The sequence below is a fragment of the Aphelocoma coerulescens genome, chromosome 2 (assembly GCF_041296385.1).
Source record: "Aphelocoma coerulescens isolate FSJ_1873_10779 chromosome 2, UR_Acoe_1.0, whole genome shotgun sequence".
Lineage (NCBI taxonomy): Eukaryota > Metazoa > Chordata > Aves > Passeriformes > Corvidae > Aphelocoma > Aphelocoma coerulescens.
The window spans coordinates 42,877,993-42,892,467 of record NC_091015.1 but is presented as its reverse complement, the minus strand read 5'-3'; the positions used below and the strand labels follow the sequence as shown (position 1 = coordinate 42,892,467).

The following is a 14,475-nucleotide window of genomic DNA, read 5'->3' as shown; positions in this document are numbered from 1 at the left end:
AATATTACAACACCTTCCATAAACCAATATGGTTTGGTATGACTCTGAACTTAAGTCTTCAAAACAGTGTGATATTAATTCTATTAATAAGCCAACTTCTTCTCTTAATGTTTTCATAAAACATGGAGTCTAAATTTTCAGTTTTTGAAGCAGTTAGAGTGACTGTTTTACTAATTTCAGATTACATCTGCTATTGTTTTATTTATTTTATATTTGAAATTTAGTTTTCCAAACTTCAACATAAGTAGCAAATAGCATGTGGTGAGGAGGAAAGAAAACTAACATTAGTTAACAAAAATTCCACAATAAGCTCCCAGAAAAATAGGCTATATTGCCATGTAATTTGTGCATTTATATTTCACTTGCTTTACTCTATCATCTTTATTTACTGATGAAGATGCCCATTTTCACTGGAAGTTATTTGGATTAAAATGCATAAATAATTTTTTAATAATTCCCATCCTTAGTTCTGACCAATGAAATGCTTGTTATGTTCAGTTTTTCCATAACTTTCCTGATTATTTATGAATGTTACTAGTAAAAGTTAAAAGGTGCGGCAGACACTGCGGAAATTAATTCACATTGTCATCTATATTTTCTTTTCTTTCTAGCATGTTAGTGCAACTTGTCAGTAGAAGAATTGAGCACATTTGCTGTACAGTTTTATAGTGTGCATATTGCAAAATAATGAGTTACTGTGTCAAACCAACACACAGAGTACACATAACCTGCACAAATAAGAAATAGAAACATTAAGTGATACTGTCCACAGAAGATATTTTTCTTTTTCATTTTGCTGATCATCTCAGTGCCAGTAACTTTGTTCTACTGAGCCCTGAGTTCCAGTGAAACAATTTCTAGCAAAATAAAGCTCAGAAATGAAATATTGCTGATACCTGGTTTGTGTTTAGGTCAGATGGAAGTTGTTGCTTGACAGACAGTTTGCAGTCCAGTCAGAAACTGCCTGCAAAGACTCAGGGAAGGGCTTTTGTGGTGACACAAGACAGGACAAGATTGCTTAATGTGGTTGGGCTATAAGGGACCAGGACAGCAGTATGGGCTCTATGGCAATAACCTTGCTGCAAAATCACTTTTGTTGTTCCAGTAGGAGAGAAAATCATTTCTATGGGGAGGGACTGCACCCCAATTTATGCCAAAAGCTCCAAATACAGCTCCTTCCTAAGTAGTTTTACTGTATGGGTTTGTGCCTGCTTGCTTTTTTACATTACATAAAGTGACAAGACAGTAAAAGAACTTTTTCTTCTCATGCTGAGTTTAAACGTAGTCTCAGTCTCTAGGTCTGCTTTCTGTGAGCACCCTTGAGCTATGGATGTAAGACAGGAACAGAAATGAGAGTTGACAGTGTAGAGAGGAGCATGTGTGATAGGATGAGGAATTAGCCCTGGACACATCCCCACTGCAAAGTTTAGAAAGAGTACCTTGAAAATGGACTCCAAGGAACTGTAGTTCTGCTTCTTTGGCATAGGGCTATAGCTAAGTCTCATGAAGGTTAGTAATGACACTGGAGAGCACTTACCTTGTTTAAAACACCAATGGCAAAGTCATTTTTAACTGGTAGAAGGGCTGTAAAGTTCTGCTTGAATATTTGTACCTTTATATAGTGCTTATCCAAAGCACCTTGAGATGGGAAGCTCTCAAGAGTTCATCTACTTCAGCTGTTACACCTTAAAATGAGACCAGGATGTATCTTTCTTGTGAGACACTACTTCAATTTTTCTGTCTGTTTCACACTGAACTTTGGAGGAGTGTATGAAAAATTCAGTCTGAGGCTTTATCAGAGCTCAGCAAAACTTGAGTTTTGAGCAGTGGTGTGAAGGGATTCTATTTTAACCTTTTTTTTTTTTTGGTATGTGTATCTATTGCTTAGTTTCTGCTGTTCATTAGGAATGTTATTGAAGAAGCATTGATTTGAGGGAGCAATTGTTTTTGTTCTATTATAAGTACAGTTAATACATAGGCTTCTTTTCTGCTTATAAGGGAGAAGAACATTTTGGTAATTGTAAATTCACACGCACAGGCACAAGCTCTTGCCACGTCCAATGGCAAGTTGTTATGGGGACTGGCAGACTGTCATCATTTTGATAGCTTGAGCAGTATATCTCCTGAACAGCAATGGAGCTCTTATGCAGAGAGTATCGTATGTTCCCAGCCAATTTACAGGGAAACAGCAATAACATTTTATCATGGTTGAGAGCCCAGTAGCTGCTTCCTATTAAACTTGCCCTTTCAGATACCTGTCTTGGATTAATTTGTTGATTTCAAATGGAAACTCAGTCTTCTCCACTGAAGCATGACTTTCTAGGATAGACTCTTGCTGAATGACAATTACTTTATATTCTGGCTGGTTTCAGACCATTACAAGCTTTGGGCACAGTGGAAGACAGAGGACTTCTTCAGTAACTGATTTTAATATATGTCTAATTTTAACTGTCAGTTATATATGCACCAGTGGATGAATCTTCAGAAAGATGAAATGCAAAGCACTTCTAACTTGCTCTTATTAATGATACACTTGCTGCAAAGGAGAAAAAAAAAATAGGTTCAGGTCTCCTGAAGAGAAGCTGCATGGTGTTTAAGAGCAATGAATTTTGAAGAAGCAGGGATACAAACTGACACTATCTTCCTTTTTCTTTTCTGGGAGCAAAAATATGTCAGATCTTGTGCAAGACAGTATTTTACATATCTGTATAATACATGCATATCTTTTAAAGTAGACTTTCACAGAGAGGTAGTTGGAACACTGTAAGAAGAGCAAACTTTGTGAGGGTTGTATGTGTTTTAAAATAATAAGCTCTCTGTCTTGCAGTATACTCACAGCTGTAATTGCAGGCCTCTACATGCAGCTGGATATGGCACAAGCAGGCACTACTTGGTAAAAATATTGACCTGGATGTAATAATGATAAGGAAACAGACAAGTCAAGAGATTTGTTTGGGAAAAAAAACCAAATCTCTGTGTATTTGAAAGCTCAGGCTTTGCATGCTCCCAGTGTGGGGTTTTTTTTATTACAACAATTAAAGCCATTATTCAGAGTGGCTCTTGATGAAGACTTTTATGGTGAAGACTTTAATGCACTATGCACAATAAAAATACAATTCAAATATGGTGAAAACATACTGGTGCTGAAAAGTACAGTTTATATTTTTAAATACATGGTCATTATAAGCATTCAGTTGAATCAGAGGATTGGAAAAAAAATGGGGAGGAGCATAATGCTTGGTCCCATTTAGGCCAGCAGAGACTTTCCACTGAATTCCAGGGGCTGCTGCAGCAAATCATAAATAAGAGTGCACAGCAGTACTGCTAAAAAACTATCTGAGATACAGGAAATGTTCTTGCTTTGCATTAGGAAGGCAGACTTGAAGGACACCGTGCCAGTGTGGGAGTAGGAGCCATGTTGTAGGGCCTACTGTCTTAAACATAGTTTTTCAAGTCCAAAATGCCTACTGGAATAGATAGACATGCATTTTAGCCACTGTTCCATTGGTAATGAGCTTTTCTCATCTACAAATTAAAACCTTGAGTGCTATAGTGCCTGAAAGCAGTGTTAGGCTATGAAGATCTGTAAAAGTCTGTGATGTGAGAACTAACATAAAGAGCATTGAAATCTATTTAAATAAACTTCGTAGAAAGTTGTGATATATCCCTTCTAAAATGTCCTTTTCTCATCTTGAATTGTTACTGGAGGTAGTTCCCTTGCTTTCTCTTTTGTCCTGAGTATGGCTGAATATCTGTACAGTGCCAGATAAACTGCTGCTGGTTGTCCTTGGTATTAATGCAATTGATGTAAAATTACACTTAGAACTTATTATCAGGATAAATCTGAAGTAATAAGAGGGTTAATTTCTTATAATATTGAAGAATTTTCAGCATCTGCACTGAGCAGCAGTTTATGCCATCATCTCCATGGTAGAACAAATGACGTTTCTACTTGGACAAGCTTTGTTTTATCGGGATCAGTAACCTTATCAGCAGCTGACCCAGAACTATAATATATGTTTGCAAATAGATAACGTATGTCACAGTGAAATGCAGACTTGCCTCATAAGCAGGAGCATATAATGAAGATTTAATAATAGCAAAGACAAGAATTCACTGATGTGTACAACAGTAGTGGGTTTTTTTGAGAAGAGCAGCATTTTTATTCACATTATTAGAGCAGAATCGTGTTACCTTGTTTACTTCAGAAATGCACTAGTGTTCACGTATAAATGCACCACACAACAACTTTCACATTGCCACACTTGCTTGTGAATTTTTTGCTTTGTTCAGAGAATATGATTTTGATATGAAGAACAAGTATGTGACCTAGTAGATAGCAGAACAGAGAATGCCTCTTAGTATTTGAAATACAAGGTAACTATTGTTCTCAGAGGACCTTTATTTTGCTTGTGCTTTTAAAATTGCTAGGTGAAGAGGATTTGCTTAGTGCAAAAGGAAAAAAGCTCTGAAAACCTACTGCTTAAATGGTGGATTGATGCTCTTTAATTTAAGATACAGCATCCCTGCCCCCAATATCAATACTCTGTCATTTTTCATGACTTATAATAAAGGGAGAGGAATGATGGTAGGGTCCTAAGATATAAAACAAGTCACCCATGTCTTGTGCATTTTGACATTAACACTTCTCTTCTTTGACCTTTGACAGATTAGGCCTTGACCCAAAGCTGCTGGCCAAAATCCTAAATATGAGCTCAGGTCGCTGTTGGTCAAGCGATACATACAACCCTGTTCCTGGAGTGATGGAAGGAGTACCATCAGCTAACAATTATCAAGGTGGCTTTGGAACAACACTCATGGCTAAGGTACATAACACTTGCATGTCAAGTATGTGCAGTTGCTTCTCTCTGGGCTTCTAGCAAATGGTCTTCTCAGTGAAAATTTGTGATTACAGGATAATATATAGGCATGAATAGAGGGGAACTGAGCTCCCCCTGTAGCTCTGAACTAATGAGCTGTTCAGGGGTCTTTTCCTTAGTCTTCAGCTTCTTTCTAGCCACTATTACTGCTGAGCCACTCAATGAGATTATATGCATGGTCTTTTTGAGTTCTGCCTTAATAAAGGAATCCCAGTGGACTTATGTCTATTGTGAGCATTCAGCAAGCCATTTAGGTGCCTCTTGCATGACTGCTCTAGAATTTAGGAGCCTAAGTTCAAGAGAAAATTCAGGAAAATCCAGGTGCCTTAATTAGGTGCTGATAGTGGCATAAGCATCTCAGATTTTAGGCCCACTCTCTTCCAGATGCCTTTAACTGTGCTACTGGACATGCTCTCTAGCAACCCTCTCCTTGCTAAGCCAGTTGCTTGTGTGCTTGTCCTTCTGCCTAAGGCCATCTGGAATGCAGAAAGCAACCCACACCACAGGCTGATCTCCTGCAGGTTTCTGCACCATTCTATGAGCTCTCCTGAATTGTCTTAGCTGGTGATAGAATAAGGGCTTCTCATGAGTAATTACCTAGTAATCTAAATTGCTTGTCCACAAAGTGGGAGATCTGGGGTTTAGGTCCTCCTCAGTATTAGGAAGTTGAAAACCTACTGTTACCCATCCCAGGAGAACGAACTTATTGCCATGTTCTTGGCTTTTCCAGGAAAAGCACTGGCCTGAGTCACTCTGTGGTCAGGAGAGCAAAGCTCTTAGAGGCCACAGGAAAGTAGGCAAGGAGGTCAGGGCTCTGCATCCCACCGATAGGACACACAGTTGGAGGAAGGAGATACGGAATTCTGACTCTTGAACTACTTCTGCCCTGAGCACAATGATTGCCTAAGGCAAATTATAAAAACAGCTCTGGGAGAGATGTCTCATCTAAGTGCAGGAGATAATTTCACACTGAATATCCATTTCATGGAGATACTATCCTGAGGGAGGCATTTGAGTTCATACAGGATAGGTGTTATGCATACCAGTTTTTTGAGTGCTCCCAACTGGTTAGGCATTCTGTCCACTTTCAGCTCTTCCATGTACAGTGGAAATGTAGCATTTAAAACTAAAACAGCATTCTCAAAGCTGGTGAACAAACTCAGATGTTACCATGCAAATCTCCACAGTGCTGGAGCTCCTGTATATAATAGCTGCTTACTAATACTGTTCATTTCATTTTGCAGTTGGTTTAGGACAATTGGTGCATTTGCACACTCAATGAAATTAGCCAAATTCTCTTCAGAGTGGTTCCAGAGTATTTTGCATGTGGTGGCACCAAAATATTTTGTGAATGCTGCATGGCTCAAAACCCCTCAACGGTTGCTACATTTTATGTTTATGGACCAATGACCAGGAACTTTAATTTCTTTGAGGGATGTGTTAAAATATTGAAAAGTAGCAGTTTTTACATTGTGTTTGTGTCATTGAACATCAGGGACAATAAAGTGTTGTTTAAATTATGGATTTATAAAACGTGATAGGTTATTGCTTAGAGTTTGCCAGGGCTATTGATTAGAGATAAGCAACCTGATCATGGCCCTGCCTCAAAGCTTGCTTCCATCTTGTGTGCTGTTTTCAGAATCTGTTCTGCCTGTTGGACCATGTTTAACGCTGCAATCTCTATTCTCATGATTTATAGCTCTTAATCTTGTCCAGAATAGCCTCATAGTATAAATGTGATGGGGGAACACATTTTCTTCCCTCACTTTTAAGTGTCTTTCTAAAGGGTTGGTTTTTTTCCTTTGGTCTGCTTCTGAGAGGGACCTTCATCTCCCCTGGAAACTGCCCTGGAAGATCTTTCTTTAATTGGAGGAATAGCACCCTGCCTTGTGCCTGTTGAAACTGCCAACTTTTGGTTATAAAGCATCAATGATAACCAAGAGAGAGTTCCTCAGAGAGATTTGTAATTGCTGTTCACCTCTTCTGACTTGCCTCTCCTGACAGTCCTGAAGACTGCCTTCTTTAGGCTAGAATCTTCAGTACGAAGGAAAGACATTAAATCTCTCCCATGCCTGTTGAACTATGCTATGTTACTCTATATAGATGGAAGATTTCTTAAATAAGTAGCCAAGACAGCTGATCATCTTCAGGCTATTCTTTGGTACAGTGGTGACCTCTTCTAAGACACTGCCTTTTAGTTTGTGGAAAGATGTTTGCTACTACCTGTTTCATCCTGGTGTGTGACATACTATGCAGTTTGTGAATTATTTGAGATGGAGACTTTTTTTAAGGGAAATGCAGAGCACAATTTTGCCACTTAAGAAATAAAAAAGTATGTATCCAAAGGAGAAAGAGGTAGGTAAAACCCTGCGGTTGAGGAGAAAATATCCTACTGTGAAAATATCTAGGAGTGCATCAGTCACAGTCACTAAAGACAGTTACTGAACTTGAAGTTCTTGCTCACATATCAGAGATGGTGGAAGTCAAAGGCTTTCTTAAAATATTTTGTCAGCAATGGATCTCTCAGACAAAGCCAGAGGATCCTTATTTTAAGTGTCTGGGTCAGAAAAGTTTGCCAGACACCTCTAAAAAGCTCTTTGGTCTTGAAATTTGATACTGAAACATAGAATTTAGTCAACTTAATGTGAAGCTACTCTAAAGATTTTGCATTTTAAAAAAATCTAGTTTAGTTTACCACACCATGTTTGTGTTCAAGGCATTGGCAGGCCAGAAGTTTCATCTTTCATTGACAGCACAGTTGCTAATTAAATGTCAACTTTGGATCCTGAGAAGAGCTAGATTTATATCATACTCCTCTCGAGTCATGTCAAGGCAGCCTTTGAGCTTTATTCCAAATGGCAGTTTCATTTACGTCAACTGCAAAATAAATGTAAGGAACCAGGTAATTCCAAAGTGGAAGCAAATTGTGAAAGAGAATTTGTTTCCCTATTCCAAGCTGAGGAAAAGTGTTAGAATATTCAGTGCACTGAGACATCTGGAAGATGTTGTCAGTTCCGAAGAGTATGAGAGAAGCTATGCTCTCATTTTTCCTTTTCCAAGTAAGTCAGCAAAGGGAAATTTCTTTCAGAGGTGTTTTGTACTATTTCACTTGCGGAATCTCCAACCTCAAGTGAAAAGGTGCACAATACTTCACGATGTGAAGCTAAAGATAAGCTTTACTTACATTTTCTTGGGTTTATTCCATCAAAGCTCTAATTTATAGAATGGAGTTTTTAAAAAGCGAAACAACCTTCCTGCACTTCACTCAGATGTCCTTGTCCATTTAACTATTGAAATGTTATTGAATGTTTCAGCCATCTTGGAGCCAGACGTTCATTACTGAAGTGAACAGAGCTACTTTATTGACCTGGTTTAGGAATGCTATTCCCCAATTTAGTACTCCCACAAAAAAACCCCTGCCAGCCACTTGCTTCCACGCCAGTCACAGACACAAGAAGCAGAGATCAGGGGTTGAGATAAGAACAATTTATGGGAAGCAGCCACGAGAAAAGAACACAAACAGTAACAGCAACAATACTAATAACAAAAGTGTACAAAGAGAGGGTGATTTATATGCAAAATGCTCACCAAGCCCAGGACAATGAAAAACAATGGTGAACAGACCCACCCACCACACTTTTCCACAACCAGAAAGGAGCCCCCTTTCTCCCAGGAAGCCAGAGAGTCCCTTTCCCCACCCCATCAATGACATAGGATGGTATCAAATAACCTTGAGGTCTTGGCCATGCCCACATGGTGCAAAGCTCCACCCCCTCACGGCCACTGTGAAAAATTAACCCTGTCCTTGGCAAAATCCAAGACATCTATGAAAATTGTATTTGTGCTAGCAGTCCATTCAGAATTTTCAGGGATTGTTTCTGTGAATGTCCCTTCAGAGAGAAATAGATCACAGTCACCACTACTAATACCAAGTACTTTCACTAGTTTGGAGTTAGATGATTTTGTCATTCTTATATTCCATTACATGAGTTAAGCTTTCTTGAATAAAATTAATAATATGGATACAGATTTCTCAAAGAGGGTTTATATATGTCATGAAATATCTTACTGTATGTAAGGATAAAGTAAGTGTTCCTAGATTTGTCAGCTCATCAGTCTTTCAACAGAGTTGCTAGACAAGAAGGAATTATCTGCCCTGATGCAGATGAAAACTATTTTGGATCCTGTGACATCTGATATGTGTGTTTTTCCCATTTTCCTAGAGCTTGAAGTCATTCGAGGGTAATAGGAAAAGTAACTATAATTCTGATTTGTATCAGAATGACCTTTATAGAGCCGATTTACAGATCGAAGTGACATTTAGAGAGTAGAGTAAGATCTTGAATTTCCTTGTGCTAATTCAAATCCAGACACACAGAAAGTAAAGACCTGTCTTGTAAGTCATCCCTGAGAAGTCAAAGGTGCTCTCAGCAGTACTACAGTCTCTCAGTTCTTCTGTATCAAAGGTGGGGACCATCTGTCAGAGTAGGGGAAGAGCCTCTTTGCTTACAGGCTTGCAGAGCTGCAGTGAAGAGAGCTTTAAGCTGAAGTTACTGAGGGAGGGGGAACCTGCATTCATCCCACTCCTACCAGTTTGATGCCAGTGACAACAATAACTGTCCAGAGCCTGGAGAAGGACTGCAGGTCCAGCAGGGGAGCACCTGAAGAGCAGCACAAAGGAGTAACAGCTATTGCAGCCAGTAAGTCTGCTTCCTCAGGGCCCGGTTTAAGTGGCCTGTGCAAATGCTGCATGTGCATGCCTGCAGGGCTGTGATCTTACTGGCATCACAGAGACACGGTGGGATGACTCCTCTGACTGGGGTGTTGGAGTGCAAGGATTCAGGCTCTGTCAGTAACCAGCTGGAGTGCATGGAGCTTCGCCTGGGGATGGATAAGGAGCTGACTGAGATCTTATGGGTCAAGATTAAAGGGAGGGCAGGGACAGGTGACATTATAGTGGAGACCTTCTACAGGCCATCTGACCTGAAGACTGAGCAGATGAAACAAATATAGACAAACAGGATCCATGTCACATCCACAAGCCTTGGTCCTCATGGGGGACTTCAACCACACTGGTATCTGCTGGAGGGGCAACACAGCAGGGCATAAGCAATCTAGGAAATTCTTGGAATGTGTTGGTGAGAACCTCCTTCTCCAAATGATAGAGGAGCCAACAAGGAGAGGTTGTTATGTTAGACCTTGTTCACATCAGCAAGGAGGGGCTGGTGAGGAATGTGAATCTCAAGAGCAGCCTTGGCTGCAGTGACCATGAAGTGATGTAGTTTGAGATCCTTTGGGCAGCAAGGAGGCTGCACAGCAAGCTCACCATCCTGGACTTCAGGAGAGCCAACTTTGGCCTCTTCAAGAATCTGCTTGGTACAGTACCATGGTAAGGCCCCGGAGGGAAGAGGGGCACAAGAGAGCAGGTTAATATTCAAGGATCACCTCCTCAAAGCTCAGGAGCAATGCATCCCAACAAGGAGGAAGTCAGGCAAAACCATCAGGAGGCCAGTGCTGATGAACAAGGAGTTCCTGGACAAATTCAGTCACAAAAAGGAAGCCTACAGTGTTGGAAGGAAGGACAGGTAGGCTGGAAGGAATACAGACAAATTGTCAAGCAGACAGGAATCAAGTTAGGAAAGCTAAAGACCTGATAAAATTAAACTTGACCAGATACTTCAAGGGTAACAAGAAAAGCTTCTATAGGTACAGGACCTTATATAAGGTTAGGACTTGGTTGCCCAGGATTTGGAGAGGTTGAGATACTCGAAGACTTTGACAGGTGTGAGAGGTGGGTCCTTGCAAACCTCATGAGTTTCAACAAGGCCAAGTGCAAGGTGCTGCTCTTGGGTTGGAGCAATCCCAAGCACAAATACAGGCTGGGCAAAGAATGGATTGAGAGCAGCCCTGGGGAAAAAGGCTTGGGGATGTGGGAAGACCAGAAGGTCAGTGTGACCTGGCAATGTATGCCTGTAGCCCAGAAATCCAGTCACATCCTGGGATGCATCAAAAGCAGCGTGACCATCAGGTTGAGGAAGGTGATTCTCCCCCTCTGCCCTGCTCTTGTGAGACCCCACATGGAGTGCTGTGTCCTGCTCTGGGGCCCCCACATAAGAAGGCCATGGACTGGCTGGAGTGAGTGCAGAGGAGGGTGATGAAGATTGTCAGGGGGCTGGGTCATCTCTCCTGTGAAGACAGGCTGAGAGAGTTGGGGTTGTTCATCCTGGAGAAGAGAAGGCTCTGGGAAGACCTTATAGCACCTTCCAAGACTAATAGGAAGCCTACAAGAGACCTGGAGAGGGTCTTCTGGCAAGGACATGTAGTGATAGGATAAGAGGTAACAGCTTCAAACTGAAAAAGGGTAGATTTAGATTAGATATTAGGAAGAAACTCTTTACTGTGAGGGTGGTGAGGCACTGGAAGAGGTGGCCCAGAGAAGTTGTGGATACTCCATCCCTGGGAGTGTTCAAGGCTAGGTTGGATCAAGCTTGGAGCAGCCTGGTCAAGTGGAAGATGTCTCTGCCCATGGTCAGGGGCTTGGAACTAGGTGATGTTTAAGGCCCCTTCTGACCCAAACCACTGAAAAACAGGAAAAAATCAATCACGCAGCAGATTCTATAAACCACCATAGTTCTGAATGCACAGGAAATCTAGGCATTTCCTAGTAACACTTGAGAGGTTCTTTTGCAATTTTCTTGAAATATGGACCCCAAACATTGATTTCATTAACGTGATCTTAAAGGCAATCTTGAGTGCAGGCATTACTTTCCTACTGAGTCAAGAGATCTTTTTATATATGTCCAGGCCCTTGTTAGTGCTTCCTTCTTTGGGTTGTTTCATGTCTGGTTCAGCTTAGAGTTGAAGATGTCCTCCAACCTGGCTGGCAGATGACTATGTCTGGCTAACTATAGTTAGTCATAGTACTTGGTACTCACCTTTGGGTTCTGTCCTATTTATTTCAGGTAATAACTGTAGTTGAACAAGGACTCTTGGAGGACATGTTTCAAATTTATCCTCTTTGAACCTTCCCTCCCTTTTGTTGACCCAAATACGGTATTTTAAAACACAGTGGAACTATTCTCTATATGCCTCTGTTAAAGAAAGTCATTAAAGAAAAAGTCACTGAAGAAGAATTTTGAGTTGTAGCAGACTCAGGACTGCCCCCTAAGCAATTCTCTGATGCATCCTTCCAATTAGGCAGCTAATCAGTTATTTTCACAAAGTGGTCTGTGCCTCTCATTTTGCTATTAACTGTTTACATTATAGTAAATGTATGTTTGCTAAGTGGCTTCCATTTTCTTGTTCTTGAAATTCCTTCTGCTTGATTTTTAACCTGTTTATAGTAATAAAGAATTCCTCTTGCCAAAAGAACTAAATTACACTCCTAGAATCTACGTGAAGTGCTGCAGCAAATAGCCAGGGAGATTTTCTTACTAGAGATGACATACTCAGTCGGGAAAAAAGAGTCTGAGTCTTGCTACCAGGTTATATAGTGATCTAGAATCTTAAAATTCCTTCTGTTCTTAAGGTGGTGTCTGCCTGGCAAAGTTTGAGGTTTTTCTGTTGAATAACATTGAATTACTGTCTTAAAAAGTAAAAACTACACAAAACCTACTTCTTCCAGGTCTGAAATTTTAAGACTGGAGTATTGTCCTTGTTGGCAGTAGAGATCTTGTTTCAGTGGAAGCCAAATAGCCTCTATGTACATGGCTTGTACATATCCTTGTTGTTTCTCCCCTGACTTTTTCTCTTTCTCTTTCTTTCCATTCTTCCTCTCTGCCCTCTTATTCTCTCTTCTCGCCCCCCACAGGATCTTGGCTTGGCCCAGATTTCTGCCACCAACACGAAGACACCAGTTCCTTTGGGCTCCCAGGCACATCAGATCTACAGGATGATGTGTGCCAAAGGCTATGCCCTGAAAGACTTCTCAGCTGTGTTCCAGTTTTTACGTGAGGAGGAAAGCTTGTGAGCTGTCCTTTGGAAATGGACACAATAACTAACCACTTTTTTTTATCCATATAGCTCATTTGAGAAGTTTGTGGGTTTAATCAATTACTGTGCATCCTGCTCCCATACAGTCTAATGATCTTTGGCAGTCTAGATCACAACGAACTCCAGAGTTTCTTTATAATTCTTGAAAAAGCAAGCCACAGGGAAGGGATTTTTTGGCAATTAGCCAACAGCAAGTCCTTTTTTTTTTTTTTTATTTAAGAGAACCATCGAAGTTTTTTTCACTAGATGCAATAAATAATTTTTTTTTTTTATGAAACAACTGCATATGAAATAACTTACGTTATGGCTACAAACATAGTTGAATCATGAATAATAAGAGAATGTTTTATTGCAATTTTATCATATATAGTGATCTATTAAAATTTTAAATTAATACCTTATGGAAAAAGGGAATATATGTTCAGTGAAGAAACACATTTTGAGATGGATTTTTTTTTTTTTTTTTTTTTTTTTTTTTTTTTTTTGAACCTACTAGCCTTGAGTTGATCAGAAGTGAATTTTTCCTGGTATTCAGGTTGCAGCTTAAGTTTATAGGCACGCATTCTAAGTGGAAAGCTGTTACAGCATGTTTACCTGATAGACTAAGTTCAAATAATATAGAATGTGTGTCCCTCTTGTAAAGCTCCGTTACTGTATTTTACAATTTTATATTTCCTTGTATTCTGTCACGCATTTTCGGAACTCAAGATCAGCACTTACCAGAAGTTCTGACAAAGTGTACATTTGTTTTAGGTAATTACTAAAGTATTTTAAATCTAAACAAGCCCCATTATTTTGAAAAGAAATAAACTCTATACTGGTAAATACTTGCTGTATGATTATTTCCTTTTTGTTTTGGTGCAGTCTTGTACACACAGTATTAAGCAAAACTTGTATTCAGTGGTCTTATTTTTTAATATGCTGGGTTTTCTACAGATTATCAGATCATCTTGCAAACTCAAGCCTTTCAAAAGCTCTTGTGAAATGCAGACAGTAATACATTTGCATATGTATTACCTTAACCATTCACATCTCATTGGTCTTGCCAAAGTGTAGGTACATATTTGGCTTTATAAATACTCATGCTGATTTTGTTAGAACTCCTCACATTCAAACTCTAGGCTTAATGATGAATTATGCATCTACATTCCTGTTTTGGTTGTGTGATGGATCCTTTTATATATGCACATTAGGTTATCAAAATTGTGTGCTTGAATTAGCTCAATTCTGTGAATAATCAGAGAACTTGGACACTATATTCCAACAAATTAGTAACATCATGCCAAAGTTATTAAACCATACTAGTTGATCTCTTCTCCTTTCAGCTTTCTTTGAAAACTGTTTGATATTCCAGGTGATTCAGGGATTTGGGATTCATTATTGTCATATATGTGTATAGGACTACTGAGAGCAACTGTACTTTTGAAAAATTGTTTCTCTCTTTTGGTAACAGTGTTGTGTCTACAGGATTGCATTCATTCAGAAGTTAGACACAAAACTACGTGCAGCAAAAACAGCCGCTCAGGTGCAACATGGCGCCATCGCTACAGATGTGTGGTTTGACCTTTGGTAACAAGATCACATGCTACAACATTTGTTTCCT

The 14,475-nt window shown here is 39.8% G+C and overlaps 1 protein-coding gene across 2 annotated transcripts in view; it reads left to right on the top strand.

Annotated features, from left to right (window-relative positions):
• The window catches only part of HIBADH (3-hydroxyisobutyrate dehydrogenase), an 86,411-nt gene extending 72,712 nt beyond the window's left edge, over positions 1-13,699 (top strand). For both annotated transcript variants that reach the window (XM_069007189.1, XM_069007190.1), the window contains exons 7-8: positions 4,670-4,826; positions 12,691-13,699. In XM_069007189.1, coding sequence (XP_068863290.1) covers positions 4,670-4,826; positions 12,691-12,849 — 316 coding nt within the window. In that variant the 3' untranslated portion in view covers positions 12,850-13,699. The remainder of the gene's footprint in view (positions 1-4,669; positions 4,827-12,690) is intronic.
• Positions 13,700-14,475: the final 776 nt, after the last annotated feature.